Source organism: Hordeum vulgare, chromosome 7H, assembly GCF_904849725.1.
Source record: "Hordeum vulgare subsp. vulgare chromosome 7H, MorexV3_pseudomolecules_assembly, whole genome shotgun sequence".
Classification (NCBI taxonomy): domain Eukaryota; kingdom Viridiplantae; phylum Streptophyta; class Magnoliopsida; order Poales; family Poaceae; genus Hordeum; species Hordeum vulgare.
In genome coordinates, this window is record NC_058524.1 from 271,363,147 (window position 1) to 271,387,961 (window position 24,815).

Genomic DNA, 24,815 nt, shown 5'->3' on the forward strand with positions numbered 1-24,815 from the left:
TAACAGATTCGAGTCTTAGAAATATTTCGGCATCTCTAAAACATCACTATTTCTAGCAACTTGAGAGCTAGCAAACCACACCTAAACATGCATTTCTATTGCAACCAAAATTACCAGGGGCTAGACTAAACATCAAAGATCAACTCTCTAGTTGACAACTCCTTCAAACGAAGCACGGAATAAATCCTACGAAAAAGACAAGAGGGCAACATGGCAAAATATCGCGCGAACTAACTTACTCAAAAGCTAAAACCAATTGCACAGAAAAATCCTATGGATTTTTCTACCCCGAAAACATATAAAACATGTGGGGTTGCAACGCAAAAATATTAAGACAACACACGTTTCTAGGCATACGACACGCTAAATGACGTCAAACAAATATGCAAGTTGTAAAATCGGATTCTACGTGAAATTCTACCCCAAAACCATATACTACACGTTCCGATCCGACTTACGAAATAAAATCTACGGGCATTCTAATATCGTCTATATTCTGGAATTAATTATAATTCCGAAAATCATCTATATTACTAACGGGCCTACAGCATGCGCAACATAATAAAAATGCGCTGGGGCGGGGTATAGCCTCACCTTTGGGCCGGCTTGGACCGGCCTGGTGAGGAGGCTGGAGCAGACTGGGCCGGTGGCCTCGAGGCGGACCAGGGGGCGAGGCGAGGCCGGTTTGGGCGTTGCGCTGGGCCTGGGGGCGCCTGACCGACTGGGCCTCGACGCGGGGCGGCCCAAGAGGCGCAGGCAAGCGCTCGCTCGTCGATCTCCTCGCTGTCTACCGAGCCCGACCATGGCACCGGCGGATCTGGCATTGCCGCGGCTCGCGGCTCCGGTACGAGCAAGGGGCGGCCGACGGGAGCGGGCAGGGCACGGGAGGAACGGACGGCGGCGGGCAGAGAGGCTGCGGCGGTGAATCTGGCTGTCTCGCGAGGAACAGGGCTCCAGGTCGATGGCAGCAGGCGGCGCGGGATTAAGGCCAGGGGCGGCCGGATTTGACTGGCGAGGCACCGGGCGACGGACTGCAGCGGGGCCTAGGGGGGGTCCAGCCGGCTGCTGGCACCTGGCGTGGTGCGGGGCCCGACACGAGAGGCCCTCGACGGGAGGCGAAGCGGGAGCGGAGCACGGGAGGTGGCTGGAAGGCGGGGCTCGCGAACGACGACGGATCTGGGCTCGGCCGGGCCCGATCTGGGCTCGGCGGGCCCTGGCGGCGGCTGAGGAACCGATGGGAGGAGAGAGAGGGTGCGGGAGGCTAGGGTTTCGGGGGTTGGTGGCGCGGATCCCGAGGCAGAGGAGGGGGCTGTCTAAAAATAAGCACGGGGTCTATTTATAGGCAAAGGGGGGGGGGGCTAGGTTAACCGGAACTGCGTTCCGGATCCAACCGTGCGGTCGGAATCGGACGATTCCGCACACGGGAACGGGTGAGTAGGCGTGAAGAGTGGTTTATCGGAGACGAGAGGGAAAACGAGCGACGCGGCAACGATTTTTTTAAAACACCGACAACCCTCCAACGGTAGACCGAATACGGTGCCGCTACTATCGACCGTTCGGGTACCAGACGAACTCCGATTGCGACGAAACTTGACATGCGGCCTACCTATATCTAATTACGACCGCATGCCAAGTTTCAGCCCAACCAGAGAAAGTTTTCAACACACTTATAAAACAGGGTTTCGACGATGCCGCGGGCGCGTGCGTGTGTGAACGGGCTCAGAACGAACAACGACGAGAACCGGCAACTAACAACGGATGCAACTTTTGAAAATGGGCGACAATGGGGTGCCGATGCAATGCAGATGATGCGAATGATGCGATGATGATGCGACAAAAGAAAAATAGACACATGACGAAAACGGAATAAAGGGGGGAATCTTCCGGAACATCGGAATCGGGCTGTCACATTTGCCACCTTTCCACTTACTACCAGCACTACCCTCCGACCCCCACTCCACCTGTTTTGCTGGTTTCCAGCTGAGCCAGGACCCCCATTGTTGTACCTCCCCCCTCACCAAAGTGGTCATGCAGGCCTTGTGAGTATGTCCAATTATCCCACATGTATAGCAGAATTCAGGGATGAACTCATAAGCAAAAGGACACCAGTTTCCTCTTAGGACTTCCTTCCCTTGGAGTGATTTAGCACTAATACTATCGGATCCTCCCCCTTGGTTTTCCTCGCCATGGATCATGATACCCCGCCATAGCGGTTCTCTGATGTTGATCCGGGTCTTTACTCGTAGAATACGACGCCCAGACATCGCATCTACATCTATTTCAGCCTGCATGAATTCTCCGACCTCATCTCCAACTTTTTTCTCCTGCCATCTCATTTAACATCCCGAGAGGAAGCCCCGAAACTCTAATCCAGACCGGCATAATACTAAACTCATACTCCTCTAATGTTTTCCTTGGATCATAATCTTCTACCACTAGCGCCTCCCCTCGAAACATCCATGGTCCATCTTCTAACGCTTTCCTCTTCCCCGAATGTTGCAGAAACTTCACCAAGAACACATTCTCTCCCATCGTCTTACACTCCACCCCCCTCAAGGGACACCACACCCGTTCGACTGAGTTTTCTAGCGCTTCCGCCAAAGCTGGTTTCTCTGAGAATAACTTCACCATAGCCTGCGAATCTATGACCCCCACCTTCTTGCCATCTGACCACCCAATCACGACCCCCTTCTTCTCCGCCTTAGACAATTGCAACTTCTCCAGGAGGCCCGAACCCTTCTCCATCTTGACTCCTCAAACCCCGCCGCCAAAGAAGAACCAAACCAGGTCCGTCTAGGGTTTTTTGGTGGTGTACGATCACGTCCCCTAACCACGTGAAAGGCTTATGGTGGAAGGACGGGGAAGATGGAGACGTTGATCAGAGGCCAGACACCCCGATCAGGGAACCCCGCTGTGATTAAAGACTATGGACAAGATCAATCGGCGGAGGAAACGAGACAAAACACGCCCGAGAAAAAATCGCCTCAGGATCGCCAACCCTAACCCTAACCGTCACCGAGAGGGACAGACCTAGACATTGTTTGTATTTGAGATGTCTTGAGCTTTGAATAAATCCCTAGTTACCCTAAAAAAAATACTGTGTTGGCGCAGGTATCCAGCCCGGGCCCGCACGTGGGACACAAAACTTTCTTAGCCAGGCCGGTTCGTAGTTATTATTATTATTATTATTATAAGTAAAGGGGGCTCCAACTCCGCCCCCTTTCCTTCCGCAAACCCGAACTCTCAACCGAGACAGCAGAGAAGACGAGACGAGGCGAGATAACTCGGCGACTGCGCGCAGGGGAGAAGTAGGTACACGAGACGAGAGAGAGGGAGGCGGCGACAAGAAGCCGAGAGGGCGGGCCACCATGAGGCGCTCCTCCAAGAAGTCGTCGTCGTCGTCCGCCGCGGCCGGTAATGCTCCTCCCCTCCGGACACCCCCCCCCCCCCCTCCCCCGGCGGCTGTCTTCTTTCTTTCGGGATTAGGCTGCGTGCGTGCGAGGTCTTGCTGGTGGGCTGGACAGGTCCCCGGTCCGTTCGTTGTCTTGCGAGATTCCATGAGGTGCCTTGTTTCGGGAAGATCTGATGGCCGGTATGTGGTGTTCGGATCGCCTGTTACGGGATGGGAAGGGTAGATTCAGGGTTCGAAAATCTGTCATGATGGTTAGAGAAAGCGCTGAATCTTGGGTTTGGATCGCGTGGTGTAGAATTGTGTTTGGATTCGCTAGCAGATTTACATTCGTAGTGCAAGCAGATGGCAGTTCATAGGTTTATTATAATTCTGTGCTTACCGTGTCGAAACGATTTGTATGCAAGTAAAGCTAAAGAGCAGCTACCTGCTAATACCGTGTTCTGGGTTTCTGGTTCAGCTCTGCAATCCCCGTGGCTATTTGTTGAATAAGCATCAATTTTACACCATTAATAATATAAATTCGCCATGTATCTTGCGCGGTAAATCTTTACCTTTTTTCTGTGAACTACAGTAATCAGGTTCGTAGCGTGCAGCCTAAAATTATGGTGACTGTTAAAATAGTTTCATCATTGAATCTCACTGATGATCCTATCTGGTAGTCACTCTGTACTACTTTAGTGATCTAAACGTTCTTATATTTCTTTACAGAGGGAGTAATACTTTATATGATTATAAAATAATCGCTTTAAATTTTATTAGGTTTGTATGACATATCAATGTTTTACATTCAATTACGACACACATTAACAAAATCCTGTACATCAGGCACTAGAGAATTAGAAGGCACTAGCAGTTGTTTGTTCTAATTGCAACTGAATTAGAAGGCACTAGAGAATTATGATCTGTTATACCAATATGACACATAAATAATTAAATGTGAATGGATGCACTAGAATACAGTACTTTCAATCACCTTTAAGCTATAATAAGCAAAATTAGTTATGGCCATTCATTTTGTAATTGTTCCTATCATATATTATTTGTGGAATGATTTAATCACTGCATGCTGTCTTGCTCCATCTCTCAAGCGATCACTTTAACTTACACATTTGGTGGTTAGTTTGCTGCTCCCATTGGTTTATAGTGCCATTTTATAATTTGTAATGATGAATTATACCCCAGTAAGTGTAAATGACAGATTAAGAAGCTTATCTTGAAATTGTGTGTGTATACCTATAAGTTTCATAAGCAACTCTAAAATAGCTGCCCATTGGCTCAAACTTTGTCCTAATTGGTTTTCTTTTTTAGGTTAAAATGTTTGTGTCTTGAACTCTTGATTCTTAACTAATCTTTAAATTCGTTGTCGCATTACTTCTTTTCCAAATGGGTTGGTGTAGGAGCTATCATATTCCATTTTGAGGGTATGTATATTTGAATGAGTACTAAGCAGACGATTATATTTAGGTGAGGAACAAGTAAATGAAAAACAAAACAGAAAAAGAAAAGGAGTCAGTACAAACCTGACCAGCAGGAAAGCACAACGTGGTGAGATGCATTGATTCCTTTCTTTCTGAATTACTTATTCATCTGGGTGTAAGTGTGTGCATGTGCGTTTATTCAGTCATTTGGTTTATGTCAAGCTATGTGTTGGTCTTCTCCTTACTTCTGCTTCTTCCACAAGCACAAGTTTTTCTTGCACATTAGAAAATACCAAATGCGTATTTTTTGCTTGCACACTAAATTCTATCCTATGGTATGTGGTATGCAAAATCAAGATACCCTATATTGATAGGTAACCACATGTTACTTGGATCTATTTGTAGTAACATTTCCATTATTATCTCCAGTTCCCACTAAAGCGGTTTCGAAGGAAATAGAGCGGATTGACCAACTTTTCTTTACATATGCTGATAGCTCATCCAGCATGATTGAGTAAGTTATTCCACAGTTTTCTCAAACACTCGTCTGTCATTATTTTTGCTGTATATACTCATGGTACTAATCCTTCCGTTCAGAAATTTTATGTATACCTTCCAATTAGGGAATTATCGTACATGGTAAAAATAAGAGCTGTTTTTATATGAATCATTCTAAATTGTGATGGAATAGTTGTCAATGCTTATGTAATCCCATTCACGAAAATATGTATTGGTAGTTGATATGTACCATTTTGATGCAGCTAGATGTTAATGATTTTTTAATAAATACCATTCTCCAATGAAACTGTTGCTCGACGTTATTCCAATGAATTTTTTACCTGCTTGAACAGCCCAGAAGGCATCGAAACACTCTGCTCTCATCTTGAAGTTCCACATACAGATGTTCGGATTCTGATGTTAGCATGGTATGTGACTGTTCTCTAAGATTATATAGTGGTGATATCTTTTACTGAAATATCTAATGGACATCTATCTTGTATCAGGAAAATGGGCTGTGAAAAGCAAGGTTATTTCACTCTGGTATGCATATGCATTATATTTTTTAACTGTTCAAAATGTTTATTACTTTATTGGTATGATATCGCACTGTCTTTCTGAGTTTGACTGGTAGTACTTTGTTGATAGGATGAATGGAGAACTGGGATGAAAGCTCTGCGAGCTGATAGCATCAGTAAACTGAAGAAAGCCTTTCCCGAACTGGTCCAAGAAGTGAGTGTTCTATTCCACACATATTTGAAAGGTTTATACCTGTGGAAAATACCTATGATGGACCCTACTAGTTCTGTTAAACAGAAATTGAGTATGGAAGGCTTGTCATGGGAATGGAACAATAACGTGTTCCAGGATTCCATTATTCGATGATACTTTTAATTGTACTGTAACCGGCTTGCTCATAACATGTTCTTTACAAACCAGGTTACGAGGTCCTCTAATTTCCATGATTTCTATCCATATGCGTTCCGTTATTGCCTAACAGGTAGTCACACTTGCTATTCTTATGACACATTTTTTTTTCTTTGTTGAATACTTATGCCTTGGTTGTGCACTTGTGCTTGCTCAGAGGACAAGAAGAAGTGTATAGAAATACCTGTTGCTTGTGAGTTGTTGAATCTAGTGCTGAGCTTGCAGTTCCGCCCGCAGGTTGAAAAACTTATTAATTACCTCAAGGTAACGGTTGATTTGGTATTTTAGTTTATTGGTCCCATTCATCTGAGGGACTCATATTTTGGTTGATGTACTTATTTATGTGAGTTTGGGTTTCAGCACCAAAATGAGTACAAGGTTATAAACATGGATCAATGGATGGGATTTCTTCGGTTCTGCAATGAGGTCATGCTTTAATCTTCACCCCCATGCCTCGGCATCTTTTTTCCCCTTTTGCTATCTTTTTGTATACAGTACTTGATAGCATTTCCTTCTCACACTATTAACGTTTTGAATCACATTTCATTCAGATAAACTTCCCATCACTTGACAATTACGATGCAGACCAAGCTTGGCCTTTAATTTTAGACAATTTTGTTGAATGGTTAAGAGCAAATGAAAATTAGCCCTCTTGTACTCGAGTGGTGGTGAAGATGCAATCTAAATGCAATACTCAGAAATGTAAGTGAACAACCTTATCTTGTACCCTATGACTTGAGATGTACTCCCTACGTTCCTAAATATAAGTCTTTTTAGAGATTCCGCTAGTGACTACATACGGAGCAAAATGAGTGAATCTACACTCTAAAGTATGTCCATATACATCGTATGTAGTCCACGAGTGAAACCTCTAAAAAGACTTATATTTAGGAACAAAGGGAGTATGGGATATGTTATCTTTCCTAAAAAAAATAGGAACTCCATGCAAGCATTTCTAATCAGGAAGAGGATATGTATCATTTTCCTTTAATCACACAGTTGCATTCATGCAATTTTGGCGCTGTCTTGTTTTTTCAGCACCTTGGAGAATTTTGGAGGATGCAGATCAAGCTCGTTTGTGACTGCTGTGTTCAGAGTCTGGTTTTAGAAATTATCAATCGCCTTGTAGTTTGCTTTTCACTTTTTTATACTTGAAACACTTAGCAGGGTCATCATCTAGAATTTTATGTCGACATTCTCTATATTTGTATTTTCAATGGCTTTGTAGGTGTGTAGTTTCAAGAGCATGCAGTTTTCTGGAAGTCTTAAATGAACATGTTGGCATATGTTGTTCTTCTCTTGCCTGTTGGCCTATCCCATATCCTGAGAACAGATTATCCTCGAAGCATATATAGTTTTAAAACCACTGACCGAAAAACTGGCAACGGGTCATGCCCAGTTTTTTTTATGGTGTACCGGTCCGGTCTTTGAAAAAAAAGTGCATCAAGCTTTGAGGCAAGGCATGCTCTATAACACAATGGTTTACCTTTAAAAAACACAATGATTTATTAATGGTTTACACCCAGCATTATGTTTAGTCGTTTTATGTGAGATCAAAGTTCTGAAAAATTGCCTTAAATATTCTCTTTTTTGTCCCAAATGAATCGACTGTCTGACCAGTAAAAAGGCTAAAACCATTTTTGAAACTATGCCTCGAGGTTAAAACGCAAAGTAGGGACATATCAGGTAGCCCTCCCAAATGTAGCACATCCCTCAAATTGTATAATCTTTCACCTAGTTGTACTTAGAATGAACACACCCCGTCGTCGACAGTCAAATTGTCAGAGATTGAATTAACCCATGTGTTAATTAAGGAGAATTTCTACTATCCCATGTGTTAATTAAGGAGAATTTCTACTATCTTTAACCGCTACGCACGAGGGATGCGATTGTTCGTCCGTGTCTCTTCGGACCATCGTGTCCTCGGTACGATATATACTTGTAATGGAAATAATTTGTTACCCATAGTGATAGCTACACACGGTCTCAGTTTTTATTTCTATATTTTTAATTATTTTGGAGTATGAAAAATAATTCTATAATAAAAATATCGTAAATATGGACAAGTCAGGCAATCAAACACGCAATTATGTCAAATAGGCAAGCAAAAAGACTAAGAGAAGTGAGAAACCGCCATTTCTACCCAACGAAAAGACACTTGTGTCAAAAAAGTAATAAAATGACACAAAGAGATGATAAAAAGTCATTTATATCAACAAAAATGCACATGTGCCAATGTCGTTGAAACCCGACACCTCATATATCAAGAAAAGACACTTATTTCAAAAGGTGTATAGCTACCGCCATGTATAGAAAATCGCCTATCATACTTATAATCAATAGTCAATAAAGATAACTGTTCACTTTACATCTTCGTTGGTTGTCTCTCTCGTTTTACTCTAAACACATTATCAACACAATTCGTCATTGCAGGAGTAATCCTTGTATGCATGCACCTCCCGATGTTGTATACGACGACGCCATCCCGCAAACCCCATCCTCCTTTCTTCCACCTTCTCACTTGTCGGTGCTACAGACATATTTATTGCATCATACCTTGAGGACATACATGTTATACACAACAAAACTCCTCGGGTGTAGGTTACACCTGTTCCTCGTCCACAACACTAGCTGCCAGCCTCCCACTGCCGTTGAATGATGTCAAAATCAACGTTGACACGACAATCGCTAGGGCTCGCACGTATGGGGTAGTTGGTGAGATCCGCGGGAGTGAAACATGAGAGTTTCAGGGCACATCGATTGTTGTCTTCAGAAGTATAAATTGTCCATAGATTTTGGAATCACTTGCTATTAGAGAAGCACTGCTATTAGAGAAGCACAAGCTCTCGCAGATGATCTATTTTGTCAACAAAATTTTGGTTGCTTCGCATTGCAAGGTAGTTGTGGATACAGTAAAAGACGACATCGGTGCAATTTTCAGTGCCATCATACCTGAAATAACAACCAGAGCTACTACTTCCATAAATTGTATTTTAGCCATGAGTATAGAACCTCCAATGTGGAGGCACATAATCTCGCAAAGCATATTTTAGCTTTTGGGTTCGGCGTCATGTCGGGTTATGTCAACCCCGTGATCTTATTTTCATCCATGTAGACATCATAACTACGTAATAAAACGCTCTGTGAAATTCTCAAAAAAAACTTGTTAGTCCCAAAATCGTTTTTTTCACCAACGACAAGCCTGTAGTTGCGTAGCTCTACCCGGTCGCTATCAAGGTCAGCTTTTGATCGAAATCTGCCCAACACACCTTGGAGATGGCGTATCTCAAACTCCAGCTGACATCGTTCGAAGCAGGAAGCATGTTGTGTTGGCCAACACGCCTGAAATCGCGTGTGTGGACTGCTTGCCAGTGTCATCGATGTCATTCGCTGCCTTGAGGCCCTAGCTAGAGCTCAATCACTGTCGCTCCAACCTTGTCCGCCCAAGGTGTGTGTCCAGTTTCTCTTTGTTATTTGTTTTTAAAATAATGCGGCTCATAAAACAAGGTCTCAAATGGCTCATTAAACTCTCATATTCTTAGATGAAGAGGCTGTGGGAGATGATCTTCAACGATTCATCGTCACAAGAGGAAGAAGATGATGAATTGGAGTTGGCTATCATGGTCGCTATGGAGGAAGATTTTAGAAGACCGGGGTGTGGTTCTTAGTTAGATCAGAAGTTTTTTCTTCAAGATAGGATCATGGGCCATGATGGTCTAGTGAGCGACTACTTTGCATTAAATGCAGTTTTAGGATCGATAAGCATGACCTTGGGGGGGGGGGGGGGGGGGGAGTAAATAGACTACTAAGCACAATAATTGATTCTCTTACCAAGTTCAGATTTCCTCTCTGATTTTCGGCTTTTTAGCAATCTATAGAGCACCCCACACATGCAGAGTCTAGAATAATATAGGCAATAAAAATTTAGGACATGCAAGTGCAATGTAAAGGAGTAGAGTTGAGAGAATCACAAACACAATTGGCTTTATGAATATTTCTCCCATAGTTCGGATAGTTTGGGCTATCTTACATCCACGTTGATAGAGGCTTCGATCCGCGAGGATCTAGGAACACAAGGATCTCAGTTGCGGGACTTTGTGGAGGAACATTTCATGAAGGACACTCACCCATGAAGGGTCCAAGAATGAGCACTCCAACCTATTTCACCATGGCTTACGTACATGACGGACAAACCTCAGTATAGTAGATATTCACGAAGTAGGCGACCTCTGCCCCGTACAGACTTCTTGGCTTCTTCACAAACTATAGGATCACAAGTAGGTCTAGAGGAGGGGGTGGAGGTTGATTAGACTACTTGACCAAATTTTTTTTTTCCAATTTTAGCCGTAGGCAAGTTTTAGCGATTAGCACACATCAAGCAGCACCCTACACATGCACGTCTAAATAGTTGTGACAGCCCGAGACCGAAGCTCCAGAAGATTCCCCTCTTTTCCGTTGTCGTCGTGTTACTATTTTATTTGTCGCATCATCATCACATCATTTGCATCACCCGCATTGCATCGGCACCGCGTTGCCGCCAGTTTTCAAAACTTGCATCCGTTGTTCGTTGCCGATTCTCTTCGTTCTTGTCGTTGATCGTTTTGAGCCCAACCACACACACACGCGCCCGCGACATCGTCAAAAACCTGTTTTAAAAAGCGCGTATAAAATATTCTCTAATTAGATTGAAACTTGGCGTGCGGTCTTATTTAGACGTAGGTAGGCCGCCTGCCGATTTTCGTCGCAATCGGAGACCGTTTGGTACCCGAACGGTCGTTCGTAGCGGCACCGTATTCGGTTTATCGTCGGACGTTTTTCGGTGTTTTAGATCGCGTTGCCGGGTGCCCACTTCCCTCTCATCTTTGCCTAAGCCACTCTACACGGTCTAACATAACCCTAGGGCATTTCCGGAGCGTCCGATCGAGATCGGAGGGTCCGAAAACGCCCCATTTTGCAAACCCTAGCTACCCCGTCTATAAAAGGAAGGGTCTCCCCTTCCATTTTTTTCTCTCCCTTCTTGCCTCGAAATCCGCGCCGCCCCCGAAACCCTAGCGCAGCCTCCACCTCCCACCTCTCTCTCCTCAGCCGCCAGGGTCCGCGAGCCCGCAACCGGCCCGCCCGGGCTCGAAGTCGCGCCAGCGCCCTCCCGAGTAGCTCCTGCATCCCCGGGCCAGCCTTGCCCCGAGTCCCGTGCTCTCTTCCCGTGTGCGCCGCCTTGCGTCGCCAGCCTTGCACCGCCAGGGTCCTCCGCGCCATCATCTGCAGCTCTTGTGCCCCGCGCGAGTAGCCATCGTCCGCAGCCGCCTGCGGCATCGCGCCGCCGCACCGTCCGCCCCGTGCCGTGCCTTTCTTCGTAGGAAATGGAGCCGGAGCCCCAGATCAGGCCGGCCCCGCCTCATTCCCGCACGCCCCGTCATGCCGTGCAGCCCGCCGCTCGCGTCGTAGCCGCCTCTGCCGTCGGGGACGCGATCCAGATCGGGTGCAGCGATCCCGCTCGCCTCGCCCGTGTTGACCGCGCCGCCGCGCTCCTGGGATGCCTCGTGCGCTTGGGCCGCGCCAGCCGCTGCCTGGGCCGGCCAGCTTGCCCTTCCTCTGGCCCAGCCGGCCTCTCCAGTCGCCCGACCGAGTCGCCGAGCCGCAACCAGGCCAGATCCGGCCCGAGGTGAGCACGCGCCCCTATTCTCCGCCATGACGATTTTTAAGTATGTTGCGCCATGCTCTGTTTGGGCCCTGTTTTCAGATTCAGCCCGTTAGCATTTTTTTAGGATTTAGGATTTAATTCCTTGTCAGGAAATATAGATATTTTAAATGCCCGTAGATTTCAAACCGTGTGTCGGATCGCGACGTTTTATATATGTAACTCGTGTAGTTTTTCACGTAGAATAGTATTTTGCAACTTGCATGCATATTTGAAGTGGTTTCACCTGACGTTTGCCTAGATTTACGTGCTATCCTACGAGGGTTAATATCCCGTAGTTATTTTTGAGCGTGTCCGAATTGTTCAAACCCCATAGATAAAATGTTCGTGTTGTTTGTAACCCTTTGCCATGTATTTTAGAGTAGTTGTTTGCATTTTTGCAAGTAGGTGGCATCGATAGTTTGCTATGTCGTGTTTAGGACATATTCTCGCATATATGTGTGGCGATAGTTTATTTATCAAACCCCACATATTATATATATTTTCGGGGTAGAAAAATCCATAGAATTTAAGTGTGCATTTAGTTTTGTCTTTTGAGCAAATTAGTGTGCATGATATTTTGCCATGTTGCTTTTTTTTTTGTGTGATTTATCCCGTGCATGATATGAATGAGTTGTCAACTAGAGATATGCCCTTGGATGTGTAGGCTAGCCTCTGGTAATTTTGGTTGCAATAGAAATCCATGTTTAGGTGTTGTTTGCTTGTTGTCAACATGCTAGAAAATAGTGCTGATTTGGAGATGCTGAAATATTTCTAAGTCTGAATTTTTTTATATTTTGTTGCTGTCTTGCCATGAGTTTTGCTAGTGATCTATAGCTCTGTTGAGGTTCGCGCTATGGAGTTATTTGTAGTACTTAAGATTCTCTAACATGCTGCGAATTTTCAAGTCATTTAGTGCCCTGTAGCATATAGTTTTGATGCTGTCAATATGCCTTCAGATCGAAAACTATACTGTGAAAAGCTGATATTTTCACTAAGTCTGAAACTGTGTGTGAGATGCCATTTTGTGAGTTCTTTTCCTAGTGATCCATGCTTCCATGCTAGATGTTCTTCGTAGGATGTTATAGTGCATCTTTACCACTACCTCCTCATGTCTTGTTTGAGAATTTTAGATTTATGTAGCCTGTTGTTTTGGGGTGTAGAAAATGCCATGTTGCTGTTTTTGGCAGATTATGACTATTTCTTGTGTAGCTTGTATTTGTTGAACGTTGCTCCGTTTTGATCGTGTCCTATATGAAACTTGCTTAGAATCTCGTGTAGTTTCATATTATGTTTTTGCCTTCTTGTTTAGGGATGCTTGTGACTGTCATTGCATACATATTGCATTCATGCCATCATATCTTGCGGTGATCATATCTTTTGAACCGTAGCTCCGTTGGAGATGTTCTCTATGTGTAAATTGTTTGAAACGACGCGTAGAATCACGTGAACATATTTATTTATCTATTTAACAAATATTAAAACATGTTAGTTCAGATCTGACAGAATTATAAATTAACGCATGAGGTCATCTCGGAGATGCTATAAGTCGTTTCCGACCTCATTTAAAATGCCTAGATAGGTAGCTTAATTACGCTTCACATCTTGCCATGTTTAACCAACATTTAATATTGCCGTGTACCTAATCGGGATAGAACTAAATAATTCGTATGTGGAGTTTCGTCAATATGCAACTCGTTGCATATTGAGCTTCACTTAATGTGTAGCGTTTGTTTGTGTGAATTGCCATGTCATATGTGCATAATTGATATTGTTCATGCGTCATATGTGTTGTGCATCATGTGGTGAATAGCGTGTGTTGATTCTTGTTTCTGGTTTGCTTCGCCTCGATAGAGTTCCGACCGCTTTGGAAAGTGAGGATCCGTTCAACTACATCGGTTCGTCTGTTTCACGGAGTCGTTCTTCTTCCAAGCGGGATCTCAGGCAAGATGACCATTTCCCCAGATATCATTACTATCATTGCCATGCTAGTTTTGTCGTTTCTATCATTATGTCTCGTGGCCTACCACCTGTTAAATATCAGCCTCTCAACATTGCCATGAAAACCTTCAACCTGTTCACAACCTAGCAAACCACTGATTGGCTATGTTACCGCTTGCTTAACCATGTGTTAGCGTTGCTAGTTGCAGGTGTAGTTGCTTCCATGTGTGAACATGGGTTCCTTGTTATATCACCATATTAATGCTATTTAGTTTAATGCACCTATATACTTGGTAAAAGGTGGAAGGCTTGGCCTTTCTAGCCTGGTGTTTTGTTCCACCTTTGCCCCCTTAGTTTCGGCTACCGGTGTTATATTCCATAATTGAGCGCTCCTAACACGATCGGGGTTGTTATGGGGTCCCCCTTGATAATTTGTCTTAGATTAAAAACTGGTCTGGCAAGGCCCAACTTTGGTACTACATTTGCCTAATAATTAACAAAAATGCATAGGGACCCGCTGGCACCCGCGGAGTAATTAATCAATCCCCGGGCCAGTGCTCCTCATGAGTGTTGGTCCAAAAAGGGCAGACTGCGGGGCCACCACGGGGCAACTCGAGGTTTGGTACCCGTAGGCTTTCCCATTCGGTCCTGTCCTGAGAACGAGATACGCGGCTCCTATCGGGTTCGTCGACATGTCAGGCGGCCTTGCTGGATTAGTTTTACCTTTTACGAAATATCTTGTGCATCGGGATTCCGGTGAAACTTTGGGTAATCTCAGAGTTGAGGTTTTCCACTAATGAGTCCGACGAGATCGCGAGTTTCGTGATCGAGGATTTCTATGCGGCTTGTGGTAATCTGTGATGGACTAGTTGGAGCACCCCTGCAGGGTTAAATCTTTCGGAAAACCATGCCCGCGGTTATGTGGCAACGTGGAAACTTTGTTTAACACTAGTTCTAGAAAACTTGAAGTTAACTTAATTAAAACTTGGCAACTGAGTGCGTAACCGTGACTGTCTCTTTGGTGAGCTCCTTCTCCGATCGATGACACGGTGGGGTTATGTCTGACGTAAGTAGGTGTTCAGGATCATTCATTTGATCATCAGTAGTTCACGTCCGCTGTGCGTAGACCATCCCCCTCTTTATTCTTGTACTCGTAAGTTAGCCACTAAATATATGCTTAGTCGCTTGCTGCAGCCGCACCACTTAACCATACCTCACCCATTAAGCTTTGCTAGTCTTGATACCTTTGGAAATGAGATTGCTGAGTCCCATTTGGCTCATAGATTACTACAACACCAGTTGCAGGTATAGGTAAAGGTTACTTTGACGTGAGCGCGATGATTGTTCATTCGGAGTTTCTTCTTCTTCCTCTTCGTCAATCTAGGATGGGTTCCAGGACGGCAGCCTGGGATAGCAAGGATGGACGTCGTTCTTTTCTCGTTTGTTTTCGTCCATAGTCAGACCCTGCTCTTCTTCGTGATATTTTGTATTGTACTGATGTGACTCTGATGTAGCTTGTGGCGAGTGTAAGCCAATTCCACATACTCTTCTCTTCAGTACTTGTACTTGTAACGATATCCATTCTTGTGAAACGACGAGATGCGCTTCTATCCGTGTCGAGGCCCTCGTGTCAAAGTAAGGATATGATCGCATCTTGGGCGTTACAAGTTGGTATCAGAGCAGTACCGACGTAGGAGCCTCCTTGATTGACCGAACTTGGCCGAGTCGAGTCTAGTGAAAAACTGCTTTGAATCTAGTTATATATCGGAGAGTAGGATTCTTTTTTCTCCTCTTCTATGCTCTGGCGAGGAATCTTGACGTAATAATTTTAATTCTACTCCTCTTCTCAGTCAAATTTTTTTAGGATTACGCGGATATTTTTGGAATCTATATGATGTCGATGTGACGGAGTTCTGTCTTGGTGCCTCTTGTCTGACTTGATTTCTTCCGGGGAGTTGAGCTCCACGGGATTCTTGAGCACATCGCTATCATTCAGATTTCTTAGTATCTCAGGACGAAGGGTGTTCGAAATTGCTTCAATACTAGTAGTGGCGAGAGGAGTCCGACTTCCCCAGTAGTGGTGAAGAGAGTTCCGGATGTATCGCCATACTTAGTATCATTGTGATTACGAGTGTCTGAGATAGACGAGTTCCGAGATTCTGGTTATGTGTTAACGGATGTGATACACTGGACATGTTAGTATAGGAGTTGAGTGATATATTACTCCTTGTATCCGTGGACCAGATTGCATTACCAGAAATTTTGGGAGTTCTTAGGTGGGAATTCAAGTAGTTACTTATAGGACAATCTTCCAACAAATGCATGACGTTAGGTTGGGGTTCGACATCTAGTGGATTCGTTTGTTCACGGTCGTTTTACAGTGGTTCTCGTTGTGTCTTAAAGAGTGCTTGTAGCTTGCTACGACTCGGGGACGCTTCGTATGTCGTGTGCACTGCCTTGTACATGATGGCTACTGTAGGATAGAGCCCGTGCGAGCCTCATCCACGAAAATATCGGACGGAATCTCTCTCATGAATTTGTTCCGGCTTGTTTCGTAAGCCTCATCCTTTGTTTTGTTGGAGTATGGTAATTCGAGTTGCTTCGATGTCAAGTGGTGATTTCAGATCTTTCCTAAGAAGTGTTCTCATATTCATGTGAGAGTGCTAATCCTTTTGCTTAATCAATTCTCTTGTAAATTCTTGTCAACCGGAGTTGTTATGTCAATCCGTTTCAACCGGTGTGCTTATCTTCAAGTTATTCAATCCTCTCCAATATTTGCAAGATCATTCTCTCATTGCCTTCCAGAGTTCATCTCATCTATCCCAAGTTGTCTTTGTTTTCCCCGCCCTCCCGCCCTTTTTCTTCAGTGATTGGATTCATCCTAGTGCATTCATTTCATTGTTGCTTCTGCTATCTGTTCTTTTTCTCTCTTACCCTGTGATTCCTTGTGAAGATCCTCAGGAGCTTTGTGTTCATCTTTATTCAATCCTATTGTCTTTTCTGGTGAATTCAATTCAGTTATCCGTGTTCATCATATCCTTGTCATCCTTTAAATTCTTTCCCATGTTGAAAATTCTTATCAAGTGTTCTTGTGGTCATTTCTCTCTATTCTATCTGGAGCGTTGAAGTTATCTCAGAAGTTCTTGTTTTCAATTCTTTCAATTATTTTGAGGGCCTCACCTCATCAAGTTTTCTTTATAACGGTGCAATATCTCTGTTTCTAAGCAATCCATTCATCCGATGTTTTCTTTGAGTGGGCCCATAACCCACAGGCTTTTCCCAGGATCTTTCCTGGCTCTTCTAATTTTTTCCCGGAGATCTCTAATTCTTTCAACTATGACGTAAGTATGAATTTCATGAGTCATATTCCTTCTTCAAGATCACTTCAAATTTATTTTCGTCATTGGCTCAACTTTTCCTTGTTCTTATTCCGGAGTGTCTCAGTTATTCTTGGTGGTGTTCTCCTCATCATTTTCAGCTTGGAAGACCGAAGGAGTGTTTCTGTCAAATCTTGGTCCATTCTCTTGGAGATTCATCATTTCAGCTTTGTGTTACCATCTTGATTGTTCCCAATCATGAGAATCCATTTCTTGCTATCCGGTGCATTCTGAGTTGTTTTCATTCTTGATCCTCCGAAGGCCATCATTTCAGAAGATTCTTCGTTCTCAGCTTTCAGCTTTCATCCTCAATTCTTCTCAATTGTCGTCTCTTTGTTCGTCTCTCAATTATTCAGGTGCATCAATCAAGTTTTCTATTAGGCGGCTCAAGATCTCTTCATTCTCAAGGTGTTCTTCAAGATTCTTGTGGCAGTAGTTCTCATTTTTTCTTCTTCGTTCTTTCTTGTCAGGAGCTAGTTTCTATTCTTTCTAACGGAGGCTTTGTGATGTTGCTCTCTTCAATCTATCATCTTGTTCTATCAAGATCATGTTGTTCCCTTGTTCAATTTAGTTAGTTTGTTGTGAATCTTTCAAGATCTTTCCATTGTATCAAATTTTTTGTCCCCTTTTCCTACCGAAATGCTCCCGAAGTTTCGTGTGAATTCTTGCTTGTTTCTCTTATCATTCTTCCTCTCTTTTCCACCTTCAAGGATCGTTGGTTTCACTCGTTTGTCAAAGAAGAAACTAAGTTTTACCTATTTCTCTTGCTCTTTCTCTTCCCCTTTCATTCTTGGATCTCGGGTCGAGATCCTCTTGTAGTGTAGGAGAGTTGTGAGAGCCCGAGACCGACGCTCTAGAAGATTCCCCTCTTTTCCGTTGTCGTCGTGTTATTATTTTATTTGTCGCATCATCATCACATCACTCGCATCATCTGCATTGCATCGGCACCGCGTTGCTGCCAGTTTTCAAAACTTGCATCCGTTGTTCGTTGCCGGTTCTCTCCGTTCTCGTCGTTGACCGTTTTGAGCCCAACCACACATGCACGCGCCCACGGCATCGTCAAAACCCTGTTTTTAAAAGTGAGTACAAAATATTCTCTCATTGGATTGAAACTTAGCGTGCCGTCTTATTTAGACGTAGGTAGGCGGCCTGCCGATTTTCGTGCAATCGGAGTCCGTTTGGTACCCGAACGGTCGTCCGTAGCGGCACCGTATTCGGTTTATGGTTGGACGTTTTACGGTGTTTTAGATCACGTTGTCGGGTGCCCACTTCCCTCTCATCTTATCCTAAGCCACTCTACACAACCTAACCTAACCCTAGCGCATTTCCCGAGCGTTCGATCGAGATCGGATGGTCCGAAAACGCCCCATTTGGCAAACCCTAGCTACCCCATCTATAAAAGGAAGGGTCTCCCCTTCCATTTTTGTCTCTCCCTCCGTGCCTCAAATCCCGCGCCGCCACTGAAACCCTAGCGCAACCGCCACCTCCCACCTCTCTCTCCTCAGCCGCCAGGGCCCGCGGGCCCGCAACCGGCCCGCCTGGGCCCGAAGTCACACCGCCGCCCTCCCGAGCAGCTCCTGCAGCCCTGAGCGAGCCTTGCCCCGAGTCCCGTGCTCTCTTCCCGTGTGCGCCACCTTGCATCGCCAGATTTGCGCCGCCCGGGTCCTCCGCGCCATCGTCTACAGCTTCTGTGCCCCGCCGCCAATTACCGTCATCCGCATCCACCTGCGGCATCGCGCCGCCGCACCGTCCGGCCTGTGCCACGCCTTTCTTCGTCGGAAATGGAGCCGGAGCCCCACATCAGGCCGGCCCCGCCTCATTCCTGCACACGCCGTCGCGCCCTGCAGCCCGCCGCCTCCGCCGTCGGGGACGCGATCCAGATCGGGTGTAGCGATCCCGCTCACCTCGCCCACGTTGACCACGCCGCCGCGCCAGTGGGATGCCTCGTGCGCTTGGGCCGCGCAAACCGCCGCCTGGGCCGGCCAGCTTGCCCCTCCTCTCGCCCAGCCGGCCTCTCCAGTCGCCTGACCCAGTCGCCGAGCCGCAGCCAGGCCAGATCCGGCCCGAGTGAGCACACGCCCCTATTCTCCGCCCCAACGATTTTTAAGTATGTTGCGCCATTCCTCTGTTTGGGCCCTGTTTCGAGATTCAGCCCGTTAGCATTTTTTTAGGATTTAGGATTTAATTCCGTTTCAGGAAATATAGATATTTTAAATGCCCGTAGATTTCAAACCGTGTGTCGGATCGCGATGTTTTATATATGTAACTCAGTGTAGTTTTTCGCGTAGAATAGTATTTTGCAACTTGCATGCAAATTTGAAGTGGTTTGACCTAACGGTTGCCTAGATTTACGTGCTTTCCTATTAGGGTTAATATCCCGTAGTTATTTTTGAGCGTCTACGGATTGTTCAAACCCCATAGATAAAATGTTGGTGTTGTTTGTAACCCTTTGACATGTATTTTAGAGTAGTTGTTTCCATTTTTGCAAGTAGGTGGCATCGCTAGTTTGCCGTGTCGTGTTTAGGACATATTCTCGCATATATGTGTGGCGCTAGTTTATTTTTCGAACCCCACATATTATATATATTTTCGGGCTAGAAAATCCATAGAATTTAACTGTGCATTTAGTTTTGTCTTTTGAGCAAATTAGTGTGCATGATATTTTGCCATGTTGCCCTTTTGTTTATTTTGTGTGATTTATTCCGTGTATGATACGAATGAGTTGTCAACTAGATATATACCCTTGGATGTGTAGGCTAGCCTCTGGTAACTTTGGTTGCAATAGAAATCCATGTTTAGGTGTTATTTGCTTGTTGTCAACATGCTAGAAAATAGTGCTGATTTGGAGATGGTGAAATATTTCTGTCTGAAATTTGTTATATTTTGTTGTTGTCTTGCCATGAGCTTTGCTAGTGATTTATAGCTCTGTTGAGGTTCGTGCAATGGAGTTATGTGTAGTCCTTAAGATTATCTAGCATCTGTGAATTTTCAAGTCATTTGGTGCCGTGTAGCATATAGTTTTGCTGTTGTCAATATGCCTTCAGATCAAAAACTGCACTGTCAAAAACTGATATTTTCACAAAGTCTGAAACTGTGTGTGAGATGCCATTTTGTGAGTTCTTTTCCTAGTGATCCATGCTTCCATGCTAGATGTTATTCGTAGGATGTTATAGTGCATCTTGACCAGTACCACCTCATGTCTTGTATGAGCATTTTAGATTTATGTAGCTTGTTGTTTTGGGGTGTAGAAAATGCCATTTTGCTGTTTTTGGCAGATTATGACTATTTCTTGTGTAGCTTGTATTTGTTGACCCGTTGCTCCGTTTTGATCGTGTCCTATATGAAACTTCCTTAGAATCTCATGTAGTTTCATATTATGTTGTTGCATTCTTGTCTTGGGATGCTTGTGACTGTCATTGCATACATATTGCATTCATGCCATCATATCTTGTGGTGATCATATCTTTTGAACCATAGCTCCGTTGGAGATGTTCTCTATTTGTAAATTGATTGAAACGACGTGTAGAATCACGTGAACCTATTTAGTTTTTTGTTTAACAAATATTAAAACGTGTTATTCCTAGAATCCGATCTGGACAGAATTATAAATTAACGCATGAGGTCATCTCGGAGATGCTATAAGTCGTTTCCGACCTCATTTAAAATGCCTAGATAGGTAGCTTAATTACGCTTCATATCTTGCCATGTTTAACCAACATTTAATATTGCCGTGTATCTAATCGGGATAGAACTAAATAATTCGTATGTGGAGTTTCGTTAATATGCAACTCGTTGCATATTGAGCTTCACTTAATGTGTAGCGTTTGTTGTGTGAATTGCCATGTCATATGTGCATAATTGATACCGTTCATGCATCATATGTGTTGTGCATCGTGTGGCGAATAGCGTGTGTTGTTTCTTGTTTCTGGTTTGCTTCGCCTCGACAGAGTTCCGACCGCTTCGGAAAGTGAGGATCCGTTCGACTACATCGGTTCGTCTGCTTCACGGAGTCGTTCTTCTTCCAAGGGGGATCTCAGGCAAGATGACCATTTCTCCATATATCATTACTATCATTGCCATGCTAGTTTTGTCGTTTCTATCGTTATGTATCATTGCCTACCACCTGTTAAATATCAGCCTCTCAACATTGCCATGAAAACCTTCAACCTGTTCACAACCTAGCAAACCACTGATTGGCTATGTTACCGCTTGCTTAACCATGTGTTAGCGTTGCTAGTTGCAGTTGCAGTTGCTTCCATGTGCCAACATGGGTTCCTTGTTATATCACCATATTAATGCTATTTAGTTTAATGCACCTATATACTTGGTAAAAGGTGGAAGGCTTGGCCTTTCTAGCCTGGTGTTTTGTTCCACCTTTGCCCCCTTAGTTTCGGTTACTGGTGTTATATTTCATAACTGAGCGCTCCTAACACGATCGGGGTTGTTATGAGGACCCCCTTGATAATTTGTCTTAGATTAAAAACTGGTCTGGCAAGGCCCAACTTTGGTACTACATTTGCGTAATAATTAATAAAAATGCATAGGGACCCGCCAGCACCCGCGGAGTAATTAATCAACCCCCGGGCCACTGCTCCTCATGAGTGTTGGTCCAAAAAGGGCAGACTACGGGGCCACCATGGGGAAACTCGAGGTTTGGTTCCCGTAGGCTTTCCCATCCGGTCGTGTCCTGAGAACGAGATACGCGGCTCCTATCGGGTTCGTTGACACGTCGGGCGGCCTTGCTGGATTAGTATTACCTTTTACGAAGTATCTTGTGCACCGGGATTCCAGTGAAACTTTCGGTAATCTCAAAGTTGAGGTTTTCCACTAAGGAGTCCGACGAGATCGCGAGTTTCGTTATCGAGGATTTCTATGCGGCTTGTGGTAATTTGTGATGGATTAGTTGGAGCACCCCTAGAGGGTTTAATCTTTCGGAAAGCCATGCCCGCGGTTATGTGGCAACATGGAAACTTTGTTTAACACTGGTTTTAAATAACTTGAAGTTAACTTAACTAAAACTTGCCAACTGAGTGCGTAACCGTGACTGTCTCTTTCGTGAGCTCCTTCTCCGATCGATGACACGGTGGGGTTATGTTTGACGTAAGTAGGTGTTCAAGATCATTCATTTGATCATCAGTAGTTCAAGTCCGCTGTGCGTAGATCATCCCCCTCTTTATTCTTGTACTCGTAAGTTAGCCACTAAATATATGCTTAGTCGCTTGCTGCAGCCTCACCACTTAACCATACCTCACCCATTAATCTTTGCTAGTCTTGATACCTTTGGAAATGAGATTGCTGAGTCCCATGTGGCTCATAGGTTTACTACAACACGAGTTGCAGGTATAGGTAAAGGTTACTTTGACGTGAGCGCGATGATTGTTCATTTGGAGTTTCTTCTTCCTCTTCGTCGATATTGGATGGGTTCCAGGCCGGCAGCCTCGGATAGCAAGGATGGACGTCGTTCTTTTCTCGTTTGTTTTCGTCCGTAGACAGACCCTTCTCTTCTTCGCGATATTTATGTATTGTACTGATATGAATCTGATGTAGCTTGTGGAGAGTGTAAGCCAATTCCATATACTCTTCTCTTCAGTACATGTACTTGTAACGATATCCGTTCTTGCGAAACGACGAGATGCGCTTCTATCCCTGTCGAGGCCCTCGTGCCAAAATAAGGATAGGACTGCATCTTGGGCGTTACAATAGTGGCCAACAGAAAGTAGATACATTGCATTTGGAAGTAAAGGAGAGATCGAAGAAATCAAACGCAATAAAGGCATGGTGATTTTTGGCGTGGTTCTGATAGGTGGTGCTATCGTATGTCCAGTTTGATGGAGACTTCAACCCACACAGGGTAACAGTTGCGCGAGTCCATGGAGGGCTCCACCCACGAAGAGTACACAAAGAAGCAACCTTGTCTATTTCATCATGTTTTACATCCATGAAGTATTGGCCTCACTCGTGGTAGATCTTCATGAAATAGGTGATCTCCTTGATGTTACAAGTTTCTTGGTTCAACTCCATGCTATTTGGAGGCTCCCAAGCGACACGTAACCAATCTAGTAAATACCACTCTCTAAAATGTAATAGATGTTGTGTTGATGATGAACTCCTTGCTCTTGTGCTTAAAAAGATAGTATCCTGAACACTCAATCACTCTCTCACAAAATTTGGCTTTGTAGAAGAGAAGGATCGGGTGGAAAGCACCTTGAGGAGGCTAGAAATCAAGGATCATATGGTTGGAGTGGAATGCCTTGATCCTAACACAAGTGTAGGTGGTTCTCTCTCAGAAAATGGATATGAGAGGTTGCTACATGTAAACCACGTTGGGTTTTCCCTTGAAGAGGAGAGGAGATGCAACACAATAGAGATAAGTATTTCCCATGGTGAGAACCAAGGTTATCGAACCATTAAGAGAATCACACAAGTTCTCGTCGTGAGCACCTACACATACAAAACCAAACACTTGCACCCAACGCAGGCAAGAGAGTTGTCAAGCCCCTTGAAATCGTTACTTGCAAGGATTAAATACTAATAGTTGATAGATATAAATAGAAAATAAAATAACAAAATATAAATGCTAGAAATATTTGTAGGGTTTTATTAATAATATTTGTGTAGACCCGCCGACCCGGGGGCAATAGTTTTCGCTAGAGGCTTCTCTCTTGAACATAGCATACGGTGGGTAGACAAATTACTATTGGGAAATTGAAAGAAAAGTGCATAGTTATGAAATATTTATTCACGACAATGATCATGCATATAGGCATCACGTCCATAAGCAAGTAGATCAACTCCTGCGTGCATATGCTACGATTACTCCACCCATCGACCGCTATCCAACATGCATCTAGAGTATTAGGTAAAACCACAGTAATGCTTTGAGCAAGGCGAGATGATGTAGACAAAGTAAACTCAACTAATATGACTGCACCCCATCGTTTTACCCTTGATGGCAGCAATACAATGCGTGTCATGTCCCCTTTTGTCACTAGGATTGATCACCACAAGATTAAACCCATCACAATGCACCACTCTCACTGAAGATAAATCAATCTAGTTGACCAAACCAAACCTATAGATCATAGAGAAACACAAAGCTATAATAATCATGCATATAAGAATTCAGAGATGACTCAAATAGTTTCCATGAATAATCTGATCATAAACCCACAATTCATCGGATCCCAACAAACACACCAGAGAGAAGATTACATCGAATAGATCGCCACGGGAATCACGGTGAACTTTGTATTCAGGAGCATATATAGAGAGATAGCGATCTAGGTACTTGGTATGGACCCGTAGGTCTGAGTTAAACTACTCACACATCACCATGGGAGCAGCAAGGTTGATGTAGAGGCCCTCCATGATCGATCCCCCGGACCGGGCACCGGAACAGGGCTCCAGATGGGCACACAGCGGAAAACATACTTGCGGTGGCAGAAAAATTATTTTTGGCTAGCTCCCTGTTGATTTCCTATTTTTAAAGAATTTATAGTGGCGGAGTTAGGTCAAATGGAGCCACGGGGTGGTCCCAAGGCAAGGCACGCGCCTACCCCTTGGGC

The 24,815-nt window shown here is 44.4% G+C and overlaps 1 protein-coding gene across 2 annotated transcripts; it reads left to right on the forward strand.

The window, feature by feature from the left end:
- The first annotated feature begins 3,212 nt into the window (after positions 1-3,212).
- On the forward strand, positions 3,213-7,552 carry LOC123409549 (DCN1-like protein 4). 2 transcript variants are annotated; one of them, XM_045102419.1, is made up of 11 exons: positions 3,213-3,414; positions 4,877-4,957; positions 5,260-5,344; positions 5,682-5,756; positions 5,835-5,871; positions 5,977-6,060; positions 6,268-6,328; positions 6,413-6,519; positions 6,616-6,681; positions 6,807-6,957; positions 7,294-7,552. In XM_045102419.1, exons 1-10 carry the CDS (start codon positions 3,369-3,371, stop codon positions 6,900-6,902), a joined length of 738 nt encoding a protein of 245 aa, XP_044958354.1. In that variant the 5' UTR covers positions 3,213-3,368; the 3' UTR covers positions 6,903-6,957; positions 7,294-7,552. The 2 variants fall into 2 exon arrangements, with proteins under 2 accessions (XP_044958354.1, XP_044958355.1); XM_045102420.1 differs by lacking the exon at positions 4,877-4,957 and having other exon boundaries at positions 3,215-3,414.
- The last annotated feature ends 17,263 nt before the right edge of the window (positions 7,553-24,815 follow it).

What these genes read in the sequence shown, in the direction of transcription:
- LOC123409549 (XM_045102419.1), top strand. Translation starts at nt 3,369, where the DNA reads ATGAGGCGCTCCTCCAAGAAGTCGTCGTCGTCGTCCGCCGCGGCCG. An exon ending in GTCGTCGTCCGCCGCGGCCG is followed by an intron (nt 3,415 to 4,876) that starts GTAATGCTCCTC and finishes GATTATATTTAG; the next exon opens with GTGAGGAACAAGTAAATGAA. An exon ending in TTCTTCGGTTCTGCAATGAG is followed by an intron (nt 6,682 to 6,806) that starts GTCATGCTTTAA and finishes CATTTCATTCAG; the next exon opens with ATAAACTTCCCATCACTTGA.